We start from the raw sequence: 20,541 nt of genomic DNA on the forward strand, positions 1-20,541 counted from the left end.
ATGTTAACTAGCCCGCTAGGATGGATGTTAATGCATTCACATTTGGGAGGTCGACGAAAATCTTGTACTTGAGTTCCAACGTGAAACTTAAAGCAATTATTCGCTCTTTTGTGACATACCGTTAAGGACAAATCACTCAAAACAACCGACATACTACTTCGTAGATTTCACGTACGTATAAACCTTAGTGGCATACATCCGGCATGAAAAAACAAATCAAGGCAGGCGGACGACCAAGATAATTGTTACTAGAAGTACTTTTTGAGGACCACCACCAGCACGAGCAGTCTTCAACGCTGCGGCATACCACTTCAATTCGTTCACGAATTGCTTGGTGCCGCTTTCAATGGCTTCGCCACTGGCGCCAGCGTCAGCACTGAGGGCGCCGTCTTCGTTGAGCACGTTTTGCACTACTGGGAAGGGGAGTTCCTTGGGGATGGTGGCGAAACCCAATTCGCCAAAGAAGGGACGCAGCGGGCCGGCCGCACGGACACCGCCAAAACCACCGACCGAGTACGTGACAATACCCGCAATCTTGTTGGCGTATTCGGAGTAAAAGTAGTTCAACGTGTTGCTGATCACTGGCGAGAACGTGTGGTTGTATTCGGGGGTGATGACCACGAACGCATCCGACGCTTCGAACTTGGCTTGTAGCGACGTGAGGGCTTCGGACTTAAGTTCGGCAGGGAGGTACGCGAAGCGGTTGACAAACAACGGCAAGTTGAGTTCGAGGGGGTCGATCAAGTGGACATTGAAGCCAGCAGCATCCAACTTGGCTTGGAGGTATTTGGCCACGCGAAGGCCTTGGCGGCCAGGGCGAACGGAGCCAAGAACGATGGACACAGTGAGAGGCATTTTGAAGAATGAGACGACTTCGTGGGGATTGGTGGCATGCCGTTGGAAAGACTATTATTCCGCCACTGGGTGTTGCTTTCGCCACTCAGAAGTAAGATCCAACTATGACATGTTGAAGACTGCTCGTGCTGCTGGTGGTCCATAAGTTAGATGGATAATAATAGAGGTGTTTAGCAAGCATATTCGTAAGGAAACTGAATTTTGAGATGCAAATCTCCAGCTCAAAAGTTATAAACGTTATTTTTGGTTGTGTGAGGTTGTGAAATTAGCAGATTGAGGACTCCGCATTACGCACGTTTTGGTCCAAAACTTCATGCTGAGAACACAAATAAGTAGTGTAAATTATCATTTCGGCCGTTACAGTATCGATGCAATGTATTCATCGGAATTTCGGTCATCACAATGCAAAAAACAATTCATATCACTAGTATCGAGTCCATGGTTCAGCGCAAGTACATTCAGTTCGACTGCTTCGTCATCTACGTTGTCATCACTACCTACAATGTTGGACAAAAAGTTGACTCCGATATCCGCCTTCGCAAACGCGTTTTTAATCGTTGACGACGACATATTTTCCCAGGCAGCTTTAATGTAACGTAAAATGCCAATCTATGCTGTACCACATTTTTTCACTTGTCAAGATTCGACATTTCTCTTGCCTGAGGGATCCGATTTGTACCCTGAATCGAGCATTATATCGAGGATAAAGCGCACTATTTCTGGGGTACCAAATTATTGTGTTTCACGCTTAAAATGGCATATCTATATTCGATTTTGTATGCAAAATCTATACAGTTGCGTGTGCCAATCTTTGCTGTGCAATTTTATCTTAAAGCATGTATGGCTCTATGCATAGAAATTTTGTGTCTAGGGTATAATGTCTCAACAGGTAAACATGCTTTTATACAAGGTTATGTTTAATCAGAGGGAATTTGAAACCAACCTTCACTTTCGACTTGACCAGCCGCGGTGCAACCAACTTTCCAAAGCACCAACTTTCCAAGTACAACCCAAACAGACCATCCAAACTCCTCTCTTATGGCAATCTAGATCACAAATACAGTCTGGCCAACATCATCACTAACTTCAGCTCCGATAGGGCCACATGCGATCAAGTCCAGTGCAGCCACGCCATCATGTCCGTCGGCGGCGCCATCGACACCGCCACCATGTCCTCGTTTGGCCTTCTTTTTCGCTCGCTTGGCTTGAAGCAACTTCTTTTGTTTGACAGCGGCAATCTGTTCTTCCTTGGTGGTGTCAACCTCGGCAAGCAGCGAGAGGGTAAGGACCCGTCCACCGACATCAATCCTTTTTCGTCCAGTCCGTCATTTTCCCTTGGAGGGTAAGAGTAGCAACTCACTCTGTATCGTAGTTTGGTGCTCGATCCACTCGACCTCGATGTGAGTCGACGGGGTACCTCCGTGCTTAAAAAGCTCGAAACGGCGCGTCATCTGCTCCAGGGACAGGGGGAAAATCCCCGATGTACTGAATCCACTGACAACATTCGCAGGCAAAACGTGGCAGGTCCATGCGTGGGATGCGATGCGCAGAGCGGCGGTTTTTGAGATGGAGTGCAAGTCGCCAGTAACTATCATGAAATTGTTATGTTGAAGTATATATTTCAAAATATTGTTACCGTCGAGTATCATTTCACCAAAAATCGCTTTTCGAATTGCCGTTTTAAATGAACCAAACACACTCACATCAAAGGGTTGAAACAAATGCGTCGCATTCGATGGCAAAGACAACAAGATAACTTGCAGTACATTACACAAAGCAACAATCTCATCCAAAAAATGAGAAGACAAGCCATCAAAAATCAGTAAAATTGGTCTTTTAATTTCTTTGTCAACCGCACCACTAAAGAATCGCAACCAATTCAAAAACAAATCTTCATTCATAAATCCCTTGGGAGATGTAGAAATAGTAGCACCTGGCACATCGCAATAACCCATCATGATTTTTTCCAGTGTTTCTCCCGGAAACAAAAACAGTGGCGACACGAGAGTTCCATCGGCACTTCCACATGCGACAACAGAGAGGTGAAAGTTTGTGGCCACCGTCTTGGCCCAAACGTTTGGAGACCCCTTCAGGGCACCTTCTTCGTCTTGCGGCGAGTTTCGAACGCGGTCTCATCCATGTTGAACATGCAGTCCGGCGTGAGGTTGTGCTCCGCCATGATCATGTCCAAAGACTCGTAGAGTCGCTGCACTCCCGACATATCCACGCCATTTCGAGCATTTGAAATTACCTGGGCCACCCGGTTCACCAGGTTGGGATGTCGGCCAATGAACCGCCGGTACCAACCACCGGTGAGCGAGCGCGTTGGGTCAAGGCGTCGGATGAGTTGGTTGGCTTTCACGATGATACCAGCTCGATACATTGGAAAGCCGTTTTGCTGCATTGTAGCAATCCATGCGACGAGGTCGGCTTCGCATGTTGTTGGTAGAGATGGACCGGGACGCTGAAGAGGCATCTCGGTGTCTTTCTTGCGATGATGGACCTTGTACATGAGTGTCTCGTATGGGATTCTATAGAGAGCGGAAGCATCGGTTCTAAGCATGCCATCGATGACATCGACCACGGCAGCTTCCAGCTCTGCTGGAGTGTATCTCCGTCTTGGTTTGCTGGGTGGCATGTCAATTTAACACTGCGCGCCATTCCATCATGTTGCCATTATCATAATATGGAGGTTTTGCCGCGCAAACTCCGAACTCATATACGCTTATAGTAACTTACTAGTACTATAGTATGTTTGCGTTTTTGCTTACGTGCGTCTGGTAACCGGGAATACTACAATATTCAGGCTCAAAACTCCATTTTGGGGCCGAATTCAACAAACCATTTTGCCAAAAAATGGAATACTTAAAGTATTGTTTTTGAAACGCACCTGATTGCTTATTTCTTGTGAGTGGAAGGGAGATAAAAATCATCCGGATAAAACCACCCAAGGTATATCTAAAGGTATCGATGTACAGTCAATAGTCGACGACATATTGCTCGACCATGCCATTATTATATGTCTGGGTATGCTTCACAGTCCAAAGAAATGGTAATGGCAATGAAATAGAGGTGAAAATGGTATCGTTCGGAATCCGTACAGCTAGGGCATTGGTTGCGTTATAATGAGGTGATTTAATTGGCTGATAAGGCCTTAATGACAATTCACTGTGATTGGATGTAATTTGTAAATCAATTTCAAATGAAAAGAGTTCGGGATGTCGCGATGGCAGCGCCCAATGTTGACGAAGTTTCTATCCATGTGACGAAGTTCCTGGGCATTTTGAAGAGCTCGCAAACCCAAGAGTTCCATGGATGGAACTCTGTCGCCATGCGTCGTGCTTGGGACTGGGCGAAGTTCATCTCGGAGGCTGTGGAGCACCTCGACGACGCTGCCAAGTCGCACTTGAACAACACCTTTCGCTTCGATGGCGTTCCCTCGTTGTCTTTCTCCGCCGAGTTCACCATGTCTGTGCTTGAGCAAGGTATATATGAAATGATGTGCTGACATGTCTTATTGGTCATCGCAGCGCCTCACGAGTTTGTGCGGGCCGTCGTGTGCAGCCCGTACCTCGTCACCCATCCCCTTCGGTCCGAGATCGTGCAATGTGTCGTGAGTTATTACCCCCAACTTCCCCAGCACGTCTCTAGCGACGCCAACTCCACGACTTCATCCACTCGACTCTTTGCGGTTCGAACGTCATAGTGCTTATCCGACTATGTGCTCGTCAATCACCATTGTATTGGACCGACGCTAGGACATCACCACCAGACTAAACTTGACGCGGTCGACGTCTGTATTAATGCGCATCGCCAACATGCTCACTCAATCTCAGCCCCCCCTCTCCGTCCGTCGTAAGTGTGCATGCGTCCTCCATGTGTCTTGAATCAACATCAATGTTCATGGAGTTTGGTCTCGTAGTGGGCAGCCGAGAACTGCTGGTTCCTTCTCATGCAGCATGGAGATCCCACCCCGAGACGCTCCACATGCTGGCGCTGGCGCTTAGCTTTCAACGTCAAGTTCTGGCCCAGGCAGCTCACGACAGGTCGTCGGCGTCGTACTTGGCTCAAGTAGCCGCGTATTTTAACGACAGCGCGGCCTCCAGGGACTCATGGAGCATGGGCAAGGTACGTCCCCCTCATCATATATCATCATATGATGATGTGAAAATGGGGTAGTCTGTGGTGGCACAAGCAGCGTTGCTTGACTGGCCCGACAAGTCGCCTTGGAAGCAGCGACTCCTAGATGTCGTCCAAGTAGCAGTCGCAGACACACCTACGAGGTTCACTTTTACATCCATAGCACACATCTCTATGATTGATGCGATGAGTAGACTGCTGGAATTGAGTCCGTGGCTCGCTGGAGATCTCTGTCGAAGTGTACCGTCCCTTGCCATGGAGTACGTGCCGTGTCTGTTGGCTTACAGTGGAGCCAACAACTGCCCACCTGCAGCAGGTAATTTGAGGATAGCTATATACTAGTTCATTCCGGCATGTAGATGTGACATGGCCGCATGTGACACTGGACGAACGATTGGGGTGTTTGGTGGCGGCAAGTCCGAACCTGACGGCATTCTGCGAATCGTGTTTGGCCCGCCCTGGACTCCTGGAACCATGTTGAGCTCCATTATTATTGACAGCTGCGCGTAAATGCTGCGGTCGGCGGCTATAGTTGTCTTGAATTTGATTGGCTCGTTTCGATCTTTGGAAGGACTGGAACAACCAATCAAATGCGCCTCACTTATACATGGGCAAAGTGCACTTGCCAACGAAATTATTTAAAATACTGCGTGAACCATACGTAACATAAGATTAAATGAACTGAGCGACATTAAAATTGCAACTGGCGTGTGATTGGTCGGTTGAATTGACAAGACTCAAAAAGAGAGAGCGCAACAATTCTCGATTGACGACCCGCGTCGACTCGGACATGCAGGTCGTCTGTGGGCTGCTACGATGCTACACAGGAAGCTGCTTTGGGGAAGAGCATCATCACGTCGACCGCTTGCCCTCGGATCGACATGTACGTCCATGTATGCGTCATGTTATGTGGAACGACTTCCTTCATCTTGACATGTGTGTGCAGGCCTGTCCGCAATTGTTTAAGCTCAAGTCGCTGGTGGTGCGCGTTCCGTCTTGCAATAGCGTGCTTCGACTCGAGTCTACAAATTGCAAGATCGCTTGTCTGCCCACAGGTCTTGTGAAAAAGGTTGTGTTTATGTACCTTCGGGGACGACATGAGAACGCCATCACCGCGTCCATCGACACCACGGACGAGGAAACGTCCGACGACGACGACGCATCGTCATCAGGGGAGTCATATCCACGTCACTCGCAGATCCCCCTCACGGTAACGTCCTCGATCACGTCGTACGGTACCTCCATGAACGAAGCGTACGCGTTTGCGCGGACGGGTTTCCCCGACGACATTGCCGCCCCCGACCACAGCGACAGTTCATCTGTGGACCTTAAAGTGCTGCAGGACACGTACTTGCTCACGTTTCGCAAGGGCACCGCCGCCAAGGACAAGGATCTAGTCCAAGTCAAGTTGTTCATGGTGAACAAGAGCCCCACACACGACAACGACATGAAGATCGTGCACGTTTTATTAAGCGATCGTTTATGGGTCGATATCGTCGTGTCCGACGCCTCTTACGCCACCGCCTTGTCCTTCGACACGTCCGAGATCTTGGAGTCCCATACTGTGTTTCAGCTGTGTCGGTGTGACTTGAACGAGTGCTCGTGCGACGACGGATCGCCACTCGAAACAATTTGGCGCCGCCAAGAAGACACTCGCATGGACGAATGTGTGGCCAAGAAGCGGCGACGGTATGTCTGGCACGACCAACCGCCGCCGACAAGTGCGCACAAGTGCACGGTGGCGTGCGATGCCGCGACCTTGCCGGAACTGCATTTAACGCTGGTCGTGGCCGCCGACGTGTGTCTCCATGCCGAGTTTGAGCTAACTTTGACGTCGAGTAAGCGAGTGCAAGACCTATCCGACCACGTGTACACGGTAAAGAGATATGCCGTGGATAGCAAAGTTGATTGAGTACGCTTGAACATGGTCGTGTAGGTCTTTTGCATCAGAGTGTGCCACGGCGACTTGAAATGGCATATTACACGGCGGTTCAGAGACTTTTCCCTCCTTCGCGACCAACTTGCGCAAGAATTACACGCGACCGATCTCCCTTCCCTGCCCCCAAAGACATGGTAGAAACTCTTTTGAATATATTCAACGTGAATGGAGGGGGCGGCGTAGGCTGCCCACAAGTGACGCGAAATTCATCCAAGCCAGGCAAATGCGCTTGGAAACGTACTTGCGGCAGCTGAGTGGTCGGCCCGACGCGATGCAGTCGGTCGCGTTCTTGTCGTTTCTTGGTGGTAAGGAAAGCACCAACACACTTGATATTGCCGTTGTGACTATTTCGATGGGAACTCTATACATGAATCATAGTATTCTGCAATGCGTACTACTTCATGGGGCCATGCTATCTACCCTACCTACTCTTCGATGGCTTTGATAGTACGTCATGACTAGCGCTGTCGTCACCTCGACTCGAACACGAATGGATCAGTGGGGTGCCTCGAGATGTGCTGCACCTGCGCATTTTGCAGCGATGTGTCGAAACAGGCGACGTTTTACTGTTCCAGTCCAAGAATCACATGAGTGGCGTCCAGCGCACGGTAACAAAATGTGTCTTCGAGATATATTATTGCCTTTCTTTTACCCAAAGTTTGGACTACTTTTGTGCGGAATCGCCAAATCTATCGATATCTTCTTTGTACTGACTTTTGTGTGTAAAAACGTGTCCTGTGGTGATTGGTATCATACACTAATTGAAGTCACACACGAATTTGACGTTGTTGATGGTGATTTCCTGCAATCTGATTGGCTAAATCCTACCTCTGCCGATGATTCTTGTGTACACGTATTTGTGTCAATTCATTCAGTCTCCATGTCGCTCCAGTTTACTGTTAGAATAATTTACACAACAATATTAATTTGGTATGAATTTCCGGCCCAATCGCCCAAACCGATCACGAATCGCTCCCATTGGTCCAAATATGAAATTATCTCGTGTCGGATTGGTGGTTACATTGTTTTTTTCGTTTTACGTCGTGCTTTCTGCGGTATTGGAATAGCCAATGAAATTTCGCGGCGAGATTTGGGGTTACGAATCGATATTAGAATTGGGACTTTTTGTACCCAATATATAATAATACAGGAATACATAGTATCGTATCCACCATTGCAGCGTCATCGAGTCAACGAACGTCCCCCTGTGTAGATGACTGGCGCCGAGTGGGATCACGTGGGGATGGTAGTGCAAGCTCCTGCGTCGAACGCCCTACCCAAATTTTTGCTCCTGGAAGCCACGGGCGATGGCGTGACACTGCTTCCACTGGTCCGATCTCTCTATACTCTATATATATTTGTATATATATATATGTAATACAATATTTCTGTAAAATCAACGTGCGGTTGAATTGAACGATGCATGCATCATTAGGTGCCGCGTATCCTCGCGTACAATTCGTGCTTTATCAACTACATTGCGCTGCGAAAACTGCGCATGCCGCCAGTGTCCCGTGACACGTTTCACCGTCGCATGCACGCGTTTGTGGCTCTGGTATATGGTGTCCTTTTACCCAAAATTTGGAGTTTTGTGCTGATTCTTTGCCAAACCTATTATCGATAGATTCTTTGTAATGAATTCCGTATGTAAAAAGGGCGTCTCTGTGGTGATTTATATCACACTAATTGAAGTCACACACTAATTTGATGGTTGTTGATGGTATTTCCTGCATTCGGATTGGCTAACGCCCTTCAGTTGATTCTAGTGTGTACATTTATTTGGTTGTGCAAATCGATTCATTCTCCCTGTCGCCACTCCAGTTTAGAATATAAACCCACGGCAATATATTTGTCAATAAGCTTGTGAGGATTATAAAGATATACCATAGAAAATGACTTGTTATAGGTTGAAGGAAAGCCATACAACATGTCACTAAACAAGTTGATTCGCCCCACCGAAACCAACGCCGACCTGTCTGGCTTTTTTTGCTCTGAACTGGTACAACCCCCCCCCCTACTGCTTGCGAGTGAGTTTGGCTTTTTTTTTATATTTGCATTGCGATGAATAGTATATTTTGTGTGTTTTAAAATGGAGTTTCGATCGGGTGTGGGTAGATTGCTGCCGCGTACAAAGCGGCGGGGTTGATCCACGAAGCGACGGCCGCGAGTTCGTTTTGGCCGGGGAGTTTTGGCGCCGGCGGTGACGTGGACAAGGAGCTCAATGCGTGCGATGCGTACTTGGAGGCGGAAGTGGTGATCGATTGTCGAGTGTTGGAGATTGCTTCGGCCAACAAGGACGTCTATGGAGGAACTGGCACGGTCGTGCACCATCCATAACTGTAACCCGTCCCCTCCTGCACGTACATACTGTACGATGCGTTGTCGTTGCTTTGTATTGTCAAGTCGATTCAAAATGGGAGAGTTTGGGTGGTCAATATTCGAATGAGCAGTCAGACAATCGATTGACCAATCAAAACCCACAACACACGAATCAAGTAGCCAATCAAATCCACTCTTTGAAACCAATTCCACATCGAATTCGTGTGTGAATGGAAATTAGTGTGACACTCGATAATGTTTACATACAACAGTCGGTACAACGAATCGATCTATAGATTTGGCGAATCAGCACAATAGTTGAAATTTGGGGTAAAATGACAATAACAAGTCATGCTTTCAGGCTTACAGCTAACAATGGAACTGATACTTGAAGAATCATATCACTAGATCGTTATTCAAGGTGCATCTAAACTAACGAGGACATGACAGGGGAGCTCTACTACGATATTATTGCTTGAATTTGTATTGTATGTGTTCTATCTCCTCCGAGTCGCCAAATTGCGCAAAGCAGTATGATTGGCTAAAATGAATGACAGGTTGCCTTATGATTGGCTTAAACGAATTACTGTCCCTCTTCAACATGATTTAATATTTGATTTCGAAGGTCTGGCGGTTTATTCACCAATCGACACTTGGCGAATTTGGGTGGAAAACACAGCTTAAAATGTGCATGCCAGCCATGTTTGGCACACAAAAATCCTGTCCTGAAGTATTGTCCACAATACTTCAGGCTCGGTACAGATTTCCAGACCCCGTTGAATCGAATCGACGCTAATCCAATTTTGAGTGGATTTGATTGGCTCCTCTTACAGTATATTCAGCCAATCAGAACTTCCAGCTTGACGCAATAGTGAGTATCCAAACCACGCGGAGGTTTATAGCGAATTCACAATCCTATGACAGTAGGAGAAGCATGATTGATTAATTTTATGTTGTTTTAGAGGACTTGTTTACGAGATCGGATGAAAACACGAGGCCGTGGAAGACCAAGTGCGGAAAGAACGTGACGTGGGCGTACTCGTAGCGCACCTTGTCCGCGGGAGACGCGACGGTCTGCAATGCCACCATCGTCGGCACTTCTTTAGTGACCAGATGGGACACGGACTGCAAAACCGAGCCGAAGAAGCCAAAACTGAAGAAGAAGAGCCACGCCTGGCCAGTGATGGCGGCTAGTGCGTGTCCGACGAGGTAGCCGTAGGCGACGGAGGGCACGAGGGGGTTCTTGACCAACGAGATCAACAGCATGAGACCGAGAAACACACAGTTGATGTGCACGGTGTGGTCGGAGATGGAGGCAAGGTCGTGAGGCAGGGCGGACCACAACACGTGGAAACCGACGAGCGCAAGCGTCGAGAGAACCGAGGCGACGGCATGCAAGCTCTTGTGGAAGCCAATGACATGCACAAGCAGAAGGACACCTAGGAATGTCGCAAGGAGTACGAGGGAAACGAATTCACCGTGAGGTACAAGAGACGGCGCCACAGCTGCCGCCGCGGCAATGCTGGACGCCGACGCGAGTTGGACCCACCATGGAGCCGAAGGAGCGCGTCGAAGCAAGTAGACAATCCATGTCACAGCTGTGAGAATGGACAAAGGGCGGGGACGGGATGGAAACAAGATGTCGTCCACCGTTTGAAGAAAGCAAAAGTTGCCGAGCAATTGCACCACCATGCACACGCAATGCAGCACGAGGTTCGGTGCGGTTTTGTGGTTGACCAGGAAGTGCTTTAGAGCTACGTCATAAGTGTCTCCGATCGCAGCGTTTAGCAGAGGCTTCCACGGATAGCAGTAGAACTGCGGCGACACAAACAGGATGGCCTGAAGGATAGTACTTGTCGTTGCTGCCATGTCGTTGTGGGGATAGTATATTTCCCAACAAGGACAGTAGTATTTCCCATTGCCCATGATTCTTCGGTCAATTTGTTAGCCAATCAACCACCGACATAAATCAAATATTATTCTATTTGCTGATAGTAAATCTTTTTCAGCGAATCGAGGAATGAAGTTGCCCAGTGTCACCTCTGATGTTAATCCAAATAGACCAGTAGTGCAGGACGACCATTAATTAAGTAAACCTTCAAGACACCTACAGAGAATGCCGCAACATGACAAGCGATAGGGCTAAGCTCTGTAGTCGATATGCTTTGGTACCGTTAGGATGATTGTTTTCCATTTTCACCTCACAATAACATGCGATGCTGATTTCTCGCATGGGAGAAACTCGTGGGATATACCGGATAAACACCCTCAAGATCGTAGTTGCCATTGCTGATTTCGTCATTTCGTATTGGCCGCGCCACTATGACGACGATCAAGGAAGTCCAGACAACGTTTCCTTTGGACCTGGGTTACACCCGCGTGTATCTATGCCGACATGGCGAGACAGGTATGACTTGTCGCCGATGGCTAGTGCTCGTGTGGTATGACTGTGCTCTTCGCTGTTAGACTACAATGTGGCGCTTCGGTTCCAAGGCCGCGGTATCGACAGCACGCTGAACAAGCATGGCGAGTCGCAGGCCAAGAAGCTAGGGCTGGCGCTTCAAGATGTACCTTTGGAAGGTCTGTATTGCAGTTTCCTCGTGCGCGCCAAGTCGACCGCCGCCGCGATCGGGGCACATCACAACCTCGAACCGGTCGTAGTGGATGGACTGGAAGAAATGTACTTTGGCACCTGTGAAGGCATCAAGCTAGACGACTTGTACGACCTGTGGAAGTCGACAGTCAATGCGTGGGTTGAAGGAGATTTGCATGCGGCGTGGCCGGATGGCGAGTCCCCCGTGCAAGTGGAGAAGCGGGGACGAGAAGCCCTCTTGGGGCTCCTCACTCCCCAGGCGAAGCATGTTGCGCTCGTGTGCCATGGTCGATTCAACAAACTCCTGTTGTCGTCGCTGCTGTACGGCGACATGACCAAAGTCGAGACCATCACGCAAGACAACACGTGCATCAACGTCTTGGACTTCCACCACGAGACCAAGACGTTCACGCCGCGATTTCTCAACTATACCGAGCATTGGAGTCTTACTTTGGACGAGTAGGAGCGGTTCCTAATATGACAACAAGCTTGGTTGCATGCATGGGTGGCATTTGAGGCTTCTATGGAGGAATTCAGAGGAGAAGGTCGCTGTTCACTTGGTTCACTTGGACCACCTCAAACTTGGTTCATTCACCAACTCTGGTGCATCAAGGTAGACCTATCGCATGCGTGGTGATGCAGCGGCGGCAGCGGTGGCCTTTTCTGCATACCGGTATGCTCCATGGTTTCCATCAAAGGTGTGGCAATATATAATACATGCCGTTTGAAACCTGAAAAATATTATAAAAAGGGTCAATGCATATGAACAAGAAGTTTAAATTAAATTTAACAATAAAAAGAGGTAAATCCACTATCGTGAGTTTATATTGTATGGCCGTTCACAGCTTGCGCTTCTTCCACAGAAACTTGAGATCCCACAACGTCGACCGACAGCACCGACCGTCATGGCTCCCTCCGCAATCCAGAAAGCAGCACCACCCGCTAGAAAGGGGGAAACCTTGCGCGGCAAGGCAAAGGAAAAGGATGTGCGCATCTCCAACATCATCGCGGCGAAAGGTAGGCATGTCCGCTTGGCATGATGTGTGGATGCCATGACTCATGGAGTGTTCGATGTGTAGCCATCGCAAACGCCATCCGCACGAGTTTGGGACCCCGCGGCATGGACAAGATGATCCAACAAGGCAATGGCGAAGTGATCATCTCCAACGACGGCGCGACGATCTTGACCCAAATGCAAGTGTACCACCCCACGGCCAAGATGCTTGTGGACTTGTCCAAGTCGCAGGACATTGAGGCCGGCGACGGCACCACCAGCGTGTGTGTGATTGCGGGGGCGCTCTTGTCTGCATGCGAAGACTTGTTGGAGAAGGGCATCCACCCCACGCACATCTCGGAAGCATTCGGGATCGCCTCCATCAAGGCGGAACAGATTCTCACGGCGATGTCCCGCCCGGTGGACTTGGCCAACCGCAACGAACTCATTCAGTGCGTGACGACGTCGCTGTCGTCCAAGGTCATCTCCGAGTACTCGGACCGCTTATCTCCCATCGCCGTGGATGCCGTGTTGAACGTGATCGACATTGCCACCGCCACGAACGTCGACCTCCGTGACGTGAAGGTGGTCAAGCAGCTCGGCGGCACCATCGACGACTCGCAACTGATCAACGGGTTGGTCTTCTCCAAGGTACGCCCTACCATTCCCATCCATCCATCTAACCCGTTGGCACGCAGGGCTTTGAAAAGACGAGCGGCGTGGACATGCCCACGATGATTGAAAACGCCAAGATCGCATTGATCCAGTTTTGCTTGTCGGCGCCCAAGACGGACATGGAGAACAACGTTGTAATCAACGACTACTCGGCGATGGATCGCATCCTCCGCGAAGAGCGCAAGTACATTTTGAACCTGTGCAAGCAAGTCAAGAAGGCTGGCGTCAACGTACTGCTGATCCAAAAGTCCATCTTGCGCGACGCGACCAACGACTTGAGTTTGCACTTTTTGGCCAAGATGGGTATCCACGTGATCACTGATATTGAGCGCAACGACATTGAGTACATCAGCACGACGCTCGGCTGCCTCCCCGTCGCGCACATCGAGTCTCTCACACCCGACAAGCTTGGCACGGCCGGCCTCGTACAGGAAGAATCGCTGGGAGGCCACAAGGTATATATATATATACATTGTGCTGCAATGTGGGTCGAACGACTAGCAGGCCAACTCTGAGACAGAGTTTTGACTCTTTTCTAGGTGGTCAAGATCACGGAAGTGGTCAAGCCAGGCAAGACCATGTCCATCTTGGTGCGCGGATCCAACAAATTGGTGCTGGAAGAGGCCGAGCGCTCGCTGCATGATGCGCTGTGTGTGGTCCGGTCGTTGGTGAAGAAGCGCTTCCTCATTTGCGGCGGCGGGGCCCCTGAGATCGAGGTTGGCAATTGTGGCAGACTTGGTGGGTCATCATGGACATTATAGGTGGCGCTGCAGTTGGCCGAGTATGGCCGCACGCTGGAAGGCACGGCGGCGTACTGCTTACAAGCGTTTGCCGATGCGCTGGAAGTGATCCCGTACACACTGGCGGAGAACGCGGGGCTGCACCCGATCGGCATCGTCACAGAACTCCGCGCCAAGCACGCGGCGGGCGACAAGGCCGCGGGCATCAACGTCCGGAAAGGCGGTATCAGCAACATGTACGACCTGAACGTGCTGCAGCCGCTGCTGGTCAACACGAGCGAGATCAGTCTGGCGGCTGAATGCGTGCGCATGATCCTCAAGATTGACGACATTGTCATGGTGCGTTAGAGCAGCGTACGTAGGTGGGGGTATAAGCAGGTGAAGGAGATGACACTAAGTCGCATGGGTTTGTGTGACACTGTGGCTACCACAGTGTAAAAGAGATAAGTTTATCTCGATCGCAAATGACAGTAATTACTGTAATGCCAACCGCACCAGACCTACGGCACATGTATTAGTCCAGACCCCACTACTACGGTAGTATATTTCAATCCGCACACTCATTAAAGAGCATCTCCAACGGTTATTATGTATTGTGCTTTTCACATATTTTGCAGCGTATCATATTTTTTTACTTTTTATCTTAGCTTTTGTAAGCAACGGTAATTTAAATACATACTTGTAGTTTGTATCCTCATAATAGAAGTAGTATAATAAAATAGATCCTAAACCTTTGTCGACACCTTTCCAGGACAAGTTAACCCATTCAGGCCATGCCAACACTGTGGCGACCTTACTAGAGGTCATGTTGATCTCTGGTAACATGGGAAGCTAATATTAGTGCGGACCGCACCAATTTTGAGTAACGTTATTGGCAATGTGAGAATTTGTAAGGTTATTGGCAATGTGAGAATTATTATTGACTACCGCTTAAATCAATGCAGAGTGTGATGTGACTTTTTCATTTGTGATGAAAAGTCACATCACACTTTGGCATTGATTTAAGCAGTAGTCAATAATAGTGCAGACACACATCATGTGCAAGGGTTATTACACCACACTTGATGGCTTTCTATGACTACCAGAGCAATTGGGCATCGTGGCATACACCCCAAACACCCAACAATATGGCATGAAATTGGTCCACACTAATTACCAACCACAAATTTTAGGAATTCTAAAAGAAGTTGTGAAAGAATTCTCAGAACCTCAAAACAGTCAAAACTAACCTAAATTCATTCTAATTAGGCTTTTCATGTAGACGGATTACTAGTAGACACAGGAATACGTAGCTATTTTGGGATTTGTTTTATTGAACATGGTTGCCCAGATATCCAAACTTAAAATTACACGACCAGACCGCCGTCGTGTTTTCGTGTTTTGTACTACCGGTAGTACTGTACTACCACGTGGTCTAGTACTATTATTGAGCAACGCGTACGAGAAAACGACCAACAAAGCGGGTTGCACTTACACAGTGAAGACATCGTGGCTTTGATGAGCTGTGGGAGTGGGGGATTATTAGTGGTCGTGAAAGCGGTTACCGGTGTGTTAATTTGGGGAGTGGAAACCGCAGCTGCAACCAAAGTTAAACTCGTACCCGACAGACTGAAATGGAAAACTAGTCGCGCCATTGTCTTGCACTCTAGTTTTTACTCAGGTGTCCGCGTAGCGTTTCCAAAATGTACTTCCGACCATGGGTCGCACTGTTGATTGCATCAGCTGCGTCCAGAACGTACGCAGTGGACTTGTTTTCAAGACTGGACGAAGCCATCGCCCAAGTCACCGACGACACGCTTTTGACAGTCGTACCGAGCTTGCTGCAAGCTGAGGGCACGCTCATGAATTTGCCGCCGTCTCTTGAAGCGCACGTGGTGGTGGAGGACGCGGGGGGCAAGCCCGAAACGTACATCTACGTCAACTACACGTACAACGACGGCGTGGTGCCGCTGGACGAGAACGCAGCGTTTGAGGCGGTGGTCAAATGCACGGACCACTCGCTTCGATTGAAGCTAAACCAGTGCGCCACGTTGCCATTCGGTCCAGGCCAAGTGCTCATCCACAAGGGCCTCAAGTGCGACGGCCAGGCCGACTACGCCCTCGGAGTTCGCGTGCTCTCGGTGGACATAGTCGAGATGGAGCCAGCACCATCGACATCCTGCGATCTGCACCTCACCACAGAGCAAGTGGCGGGGTCAGACATCTTCGCCAACCAAGAGTTTCGTGTGGTCACACGGGCGTTCAAAAACCTCGTTGAGGACACGGCCGACAAGCAGGCGGCGATGGCAACGACGACGATTGCGCCGGCGATGTCGCGCCGGCGGGAGCTGAATTGGATGCAGACCAAAACCAACGATTTGCTGGACATGGCTTGGAACGTGGCCAGTTCCAAGTACCAATCAATTGTGCATGAAATGCCCATCTACTCTAGCGACGGGTGCATCATAAAATGTCGTGATTGCTATGTCGGGTTCAACGTGGCCTCGATCGACTCGAGCTTCTCCATCACGGATTTGCTCAAAATGGAAGTGACCGTGACGGGCCACGTCCGCCTCGCGTTTGTGTTGAACGCCCCCGATATGTGCAAAAAGCGCATCACACTTCCGCTCATCGGCACGGGGCGTCCCGTGGGGTTCTCGATCGGCACTTCGTTTGGGTCGCTCGAATTTTCATCCGAACTGGGGGTTGAGTTTGTGATTGACCTGCAAGCGTCCACGTCGTCCGAGTACGTGTACGTGTACGATGCCCGAATCGACGCGTTTACGTTTGGCATGTCGTTCCTGGGGGGGCCCTTCTCGAAGCGCCAGATCACAACCACGTCCGACACGACATGGCCAGACTGGCTCAAGGTCAACGGCCAAGTGGGCCTTCGACCCGTCATCTCGGCCAACGCGACGGCCTCGGTGTCGTTGTGGTTTTTCTCCAAGTCGGCGTCAGTAGTGGCGTCGGCAGCCTTGGAAATGTACATCCGCGCCAGTATGAAGGTGACCACAAGCGCCGCATTGCCCCTTCCCGCCTTGTCGACCGCCGCACTCGACTCAACATCTTTGGTAAAAGGCGGGGTGTGCAACATCCCCCACGTGTTTGAGTACGATGTGTTTGTGGGCACCGTGGCCAAGATCAACGTCAATATTTGCGGATCTGACTACGTGGACAAGGTGTTGTTTTTCTGGGAAAAGAGTATCATCAGCGGGTGTTGGGCAACGTTTCCCAGTGCCCCGATCCCTGTCACGACCACGACCACATTGGCTCCACCTATTACAACTACCACCACCGTTCCCCCCTCGGTTGCAACCACAACCACCTTGTCCCCAGTCACGAACTCTCCTTCCTCAGGCGGCGACCGCATCGACTACTCGTTTGTCGCTCCAGACACGTACCCCCCGAATGCAAACGTGTTTTGGTCGTTCGAATGTTCGTCCTCCGCATCCTTCGTAAGCGTGACGTTCACTCAATTTGACCTCGAGCGAAACTATGATTTTGTGGAAATCTCACTGGATGGGGGCAAGTTCACTGGGAACGCGATTCCCCCGGGGCCTATTATAGTGAACGTTGACGCCAAAGTGCACTTTACTTCCGACAGCACGCAAGGACAAAGTGGGTTTGTACTCGAATATACATGCATTTTCCAAGACACAACTCCTTCCCCTACGACCACAACTCTCTCCCCTACTACGACCACCACCGTAGCACCCACAACCACGACGACGACGGCGCCCCCTACGCCTACCGTTGCAGCCCGTGGGACGATCGACTATTCCTTTGTCGATCCCTTGACGTACGAGGACAACAAGGACGTACGTTGGAATTTCACGTGTCCATCCGAATCTCTACTCGTCAACGTCACGTTCGCCAAGTTGGACTTGGAAGACACGTACGACTTTGTACGAATCACAGGCGGCTTTGGTTGGAACTTCACGGGTAGGCTCCTACCGACCGAGCCCATCACCGTCCCCGCCAATGCAGAAGTCCGGTTTACATCCGACGGCTCGCAAGGACGGACCGGGTTTGTGTTGAACTACGTGTGCTTATCCACCTTTCCACTAACAACACCAGCACCGTCGTCGAGGAATGGTCGCATCGACTATTCGTTCACGAGTCCTGCCGTGTACGACAACAGCGTGCAATTGCACTGGCCGTTCGTATGTCCGTCCAACGAAACCTCTGTGAACGTCACGTTTGTCCAGTTGGACGTGGAAACCAACTTTGACTTTGTGTTCCTTGGAGGCACATCCAATCGATATACGGGCAACGTCGTGCCCTTGGGCAATGTCATTTTGGGTGCCGATGCGCAAGTATACTTTACCTCCGACAGGTCGATAGGCGGCAGCGGGTTCGTGCTCGACTACGAGTGCTTTTCCATCGTGGTGCCGCCGATCGTCGACGATGCGACCCATGCTGGCGTCGTTGGATCGAACACGACGGTTCAAAACGGCACCGTCCGCATCGACTACTCGTTTGCGGCACCGTTGACGTACGCGAACAACCTGAACGTGACGTGGCAGCTTGTGTGCTCGTCGACGGAGGAGACGCTGGTGTCGGTGACGTTTGCGCTCGTGGATCTTGAAACCAACTTTGACGTGATCAGGATTGGAAGTCCGGTTGCAGCGACCATCACGGGCAACACGTCGCCGGCTCCGTTTGTCGTGGCTGCGAATTCCATGATGGCATTCACGAGCGATGGATCGGTTGGTCGAAGCGGGTTTATTCTCGATTACACGTGCCACACCGGCGCCTGGTTGGACCCAGTGATGACGACCAACAACTCGACATCCCCAAGCAACCAGACCAACAGTACGGCCGACCGCGCCATCGACTACTCGTTTGAGCCCCCGTCCGTATACGCCAACAACGTGAATCGCAACTGGACGCTCACGTGTCCTAGTAACACGCCGGTGGCGACTGTCGTCTTTTCCAAGCTGGACGTGGAAAACAACTTTGACTTTGTCACAATTGGTGGGTTCGGCGGCGGGCGATTCACGGGAACCGTCCTTCCACCGGTCGTCGTGACGTCGGGCAATGCGTCCGTGGTGTTTACATCCGACGCGTCCGTGGGCCGCACCGGATTCGCCTTGGTGTACGACTGCCTTGCCGATCGACTCACCACAGCTGCCAATACCACTACCACGACCACCACACAACCTGCTTCCCCCTCTGCTCCTGCGTCGGTGATCATCAACGTCACCAGTGCCGTTATCGATTTCTCGGTCGAGCCTCCAAATACATACGGACCCAACTTGAACAAGTCTTGGGTCCTTGCCTGTCCACCCCTCGCGTCACACGTGATCGTCATCCTCACAAAACTCGGCCTCGAAAACGGGTTCGACTACTTGAGATTCAGTGGTTACAACTTCACAGGCAACGTCCTTCCCAGCCCCTTTAACGTGGACGCCAACTCGACCGTGTGGTTAACCTCGGACGGATCGATAGGGGGAATAGGGTTTACACTGAATTACACGTGCACGGCGGCCGTTGCTCCAGAGGCTCTCGTGCCGACAATGGCCCCGAACGCGCCATCTCCCAGTGGGGGCCGTCGCATCGACTACTCGTTTGTGTACCCGAACGTGTACGGTGACAACTTGAACTTGAACTGGATCCTTTCGTGTCCTTCCAATGCCAGCAGCTTGGTCACCGTGACGTTCACCACGTTCGACCTTGAGATTGGCTACGACTACTTGACAGTTCCTGGAGCAGGGCGATTCACAGGAAACCTTCTGCCTCCGACCGCTACCGTCAGCGCGGGTACCGTCATTGTTTTCGTCACGGATGGCTCGGCAGGACGAGCGGGGTTTACATTGGACTATGTGTGTTCTGGGGCAACTACTACACCCATTCCGACGCTAGCCCCCTCCGTCGGCACTGCCATGACATTTACGGGCCGCATCGACTACGCGTTTCTTAGCCCCATTGTCTACGGCAACAATTTGAATCTGACGTGGGTCCTGACATGTCCTTCAAGTTCGTTGGTGCTGGTTAACGTGTCGTTTTCCACGTTCGACCTTGAAAGTGGCTACGACTTTGTGACTTTCCCAGGGGTGGCGCGGTACACAGGGTCATCCCTGCCGAGTATTTCCAACTTGGCCGCGAATTCGTCCGTGGTACTAACCACCGACAGCTCGAAGGGAAATTCAGGGTTTGCACTGGACTACGTTTGCTTTGCATCGACGCTACCTTCGAGCTTGCCTAGTCTGACGCCTACCCCAACGTACCAAACAACATCCACCACGACGACTACTGTGACGACGTCGACGGCTCCTGTGACGACGTCGACAGCTCCTGTGACGAC

General features: G+C 50.4%; 8 protein-coding genes across 11 annotated transcripts in view; 6 read left to right on the forward strand and 2 right to left on the reverse strand.

Annotated features, from left to right (window-relative positions):
* Positions 1-216: 216 nt before the first annotated feature.
* H257_13126 (hypothetical protein) lies at positions 217-855 on the reverse strand (the record flags this gene model as incomplete). The annotated part of the gene is made up of 1 exon (XM_009840579.1): positions 217-855. One exon carries the CDS (start codon positions 853-855, stop codon positions 217-219), a length of 639 nt encoding a protein of 212 aa, XP_009838881.1.
* Positions 856-1,991: 1,136 nt separating this feature from the next.
* Positions 1,992-2,420, forward strand: H257_13127 (hypothetical protein; the record flags this gene model as incomplete). Its single annotated transcript, XM_009840580.1, has 2 exons — positions 1,992-2,197; positions 2,228-2,420. The coding sequence occupies 2 exons, from the start codon at positions 1,992-1,994 to the stop codon at positions 2,418-2,420; spliced, it is 399 nt and encodes a 132-aa protein (XP_009838882.1).
* Positions 2,421-4,068: 1,648 nt separating this feature from the next.
* H257_13128 lies at positions 4,069-5,578 on the forward strand. 2 transcript variants are annotated; one of them, XM_009840582.1, is made up of 7 exons: positions 4,069-4,340; positions 4,386-4,546; positions 4,614-4,710; positions 4,778-4,983; positions 5,035-5,138; positions 5,190-5,311; positions 5,355-5,578. In XM_009840582.1, the coding sequence occupies exons 1-7, from the start codon at positions 4,082-4,084 to the stop codon at positions 5,474-5,476; spliced, it is 1,071 nt and encodes a 356-aa protein (XP_009838884.1). In that variant the 5' UTR covers positions 4,069-4,081; the 3' UTR covers positions 5,477-5,578. The 2 variants fall into 2 exon arrangements, with proteins under 2 accessions (XP_009838884.1, XP_009838883.1); XM_009840581.1 differs by having other exon boundaries at positions 5,035-5,311.
* Positions 5,579-5,745: 167 nt separating this feature from the next.
* Positions 5,746-9,410, forward strand: H257_13129 (hypothetical protein). 3 transcript variants are annotated; one of them, XM_009840584.1, is made up of 9 exons: positions 5,746-5,878; positions 5,942-6,871; positions 6,932-7,068; positions 7,118-7,239; positions 7,397-7,542; positions 8,148-8,264; positions 8,370-8,489; positions 8,841-8,933; positions 9,050-9,410. In XM_009840584.1, the coding sequence occupies exons 1-9, from the start codon at positions 5,786-5,788 to the stop codon at positions 9,269-9,271; spliced, it is 1,980 nt and encodes a 659-aa protein (XP_009838886.1). In that variant the 5' UTR covers positions 5,746-5,785; the 3' UTR covers positions 9,272-9,410. The 3 variants fall into 3 exon arrangements, with proteins under 3 accessions (XP_009838886.1, XP_009838887.1, XP_009838885.1); XM_009840585.1 differs by lacking the exons at positions 8,841-8,933; positions 9,050-9,410 and having other exon boundaries at positions 8,370-8,609; XM_009840583.1 differs by lacking the exons at positions 8,370-8,489; positions 8,841-8,933; positions 9,050-9,410 and having other exon boundaries at positions 8,148-8,327.
* A 791-nt stretch (positions 9,411-10,201) lies between these two features.
* H257_13130 (hypothetical protein) lies at positions 10,202-11,122 on the reverse strand (the record flags this gene model as incomplete). Its single annotated transcript, XM_009840586.1, has 2 exons — positions 10,202-10,692; positions 10,732-11,122. 2 exons carry the CDS (start codon positions 11,120-11,122, stop codon positions 10,202-10,204), a joined length of 882 nt encoding a protein of 293 aa, XP_009838888.1.
* Positions 11,123-11,553: 431 nt separating this feature from the next.
* On the forward strand, positions 11,554-12,356 carry H257_13131 (hypothetical protein). Its single transcript, XM_009840587.1, has 2 exons — positions 11,554-11,660; positions 11,720-12,356. The coding sequence occupies exons 1-2, from the start codon at positions 11,576-11,578 to the stop codon at positions 12,307-12,309; spliced, it is 675 nt and encodes a 224-aa protein (XP_009838889.1). The 5' UTR covers positions 11,554-11,575; the 3' UTR covers positions 12,310-12,356.
* Positions 12,357-12,698: 342 nt separating this feature from the next.
* H257_13132 (T-complex protein 1, delta subunit) lies at positions 12,699-14,778 on the forward strand. The gene is made up of 5 exons (XM_009840588.1): positions 12,699-12,863; positions 12,926-13,491; positions 13,539-13,970; positions 14,055-14,231; positions 14,277-14,778. Exons 1-5 carry the CDS (start codon positions 12,752-12,754, stop codon positions 14,601-14,603), a joined length of 1,614 nt encoding a protein of 537 aa, XP_009838890.1. The 5' UTR covers positions 12,699-12,751; the 3' UTR covers positions 14,604-14,778.
* Positions 14,779-15,937: 1,159 nt separating this feature from the next.
* Positions 15,938-20,541, forward strand: part of H257_13133 (hypothetical protein) — a gene marked incomplete at both ends in the record, with an annotated part of 5,095 nt that continues 491 nt past the window's right edge. The window contains one exon of the mRNA XM_009840589.1: positions 15,938-20,533. Coding sequence (XP_009838891.1) covers positions 15,938-20,533 — 4,596 coding nt within the window. The remainder of the gene's footprint in view (positions 20,534-20,541) is intronic.

This window comes from Aphanomyces astaci (assembly GCF_000520075.1).
Source record: "Aphanomyces astaci strain APO3 unplaced genomic scaffold supercont1.45, whole genome shotgun sequence".
Lineage (NCBI taxonomy): Eukaryota > Oomycota > Saprolegniomycetes > Saprolegniales > Verrucalvaceae > Aphanomyces > Aphanomyces astaci.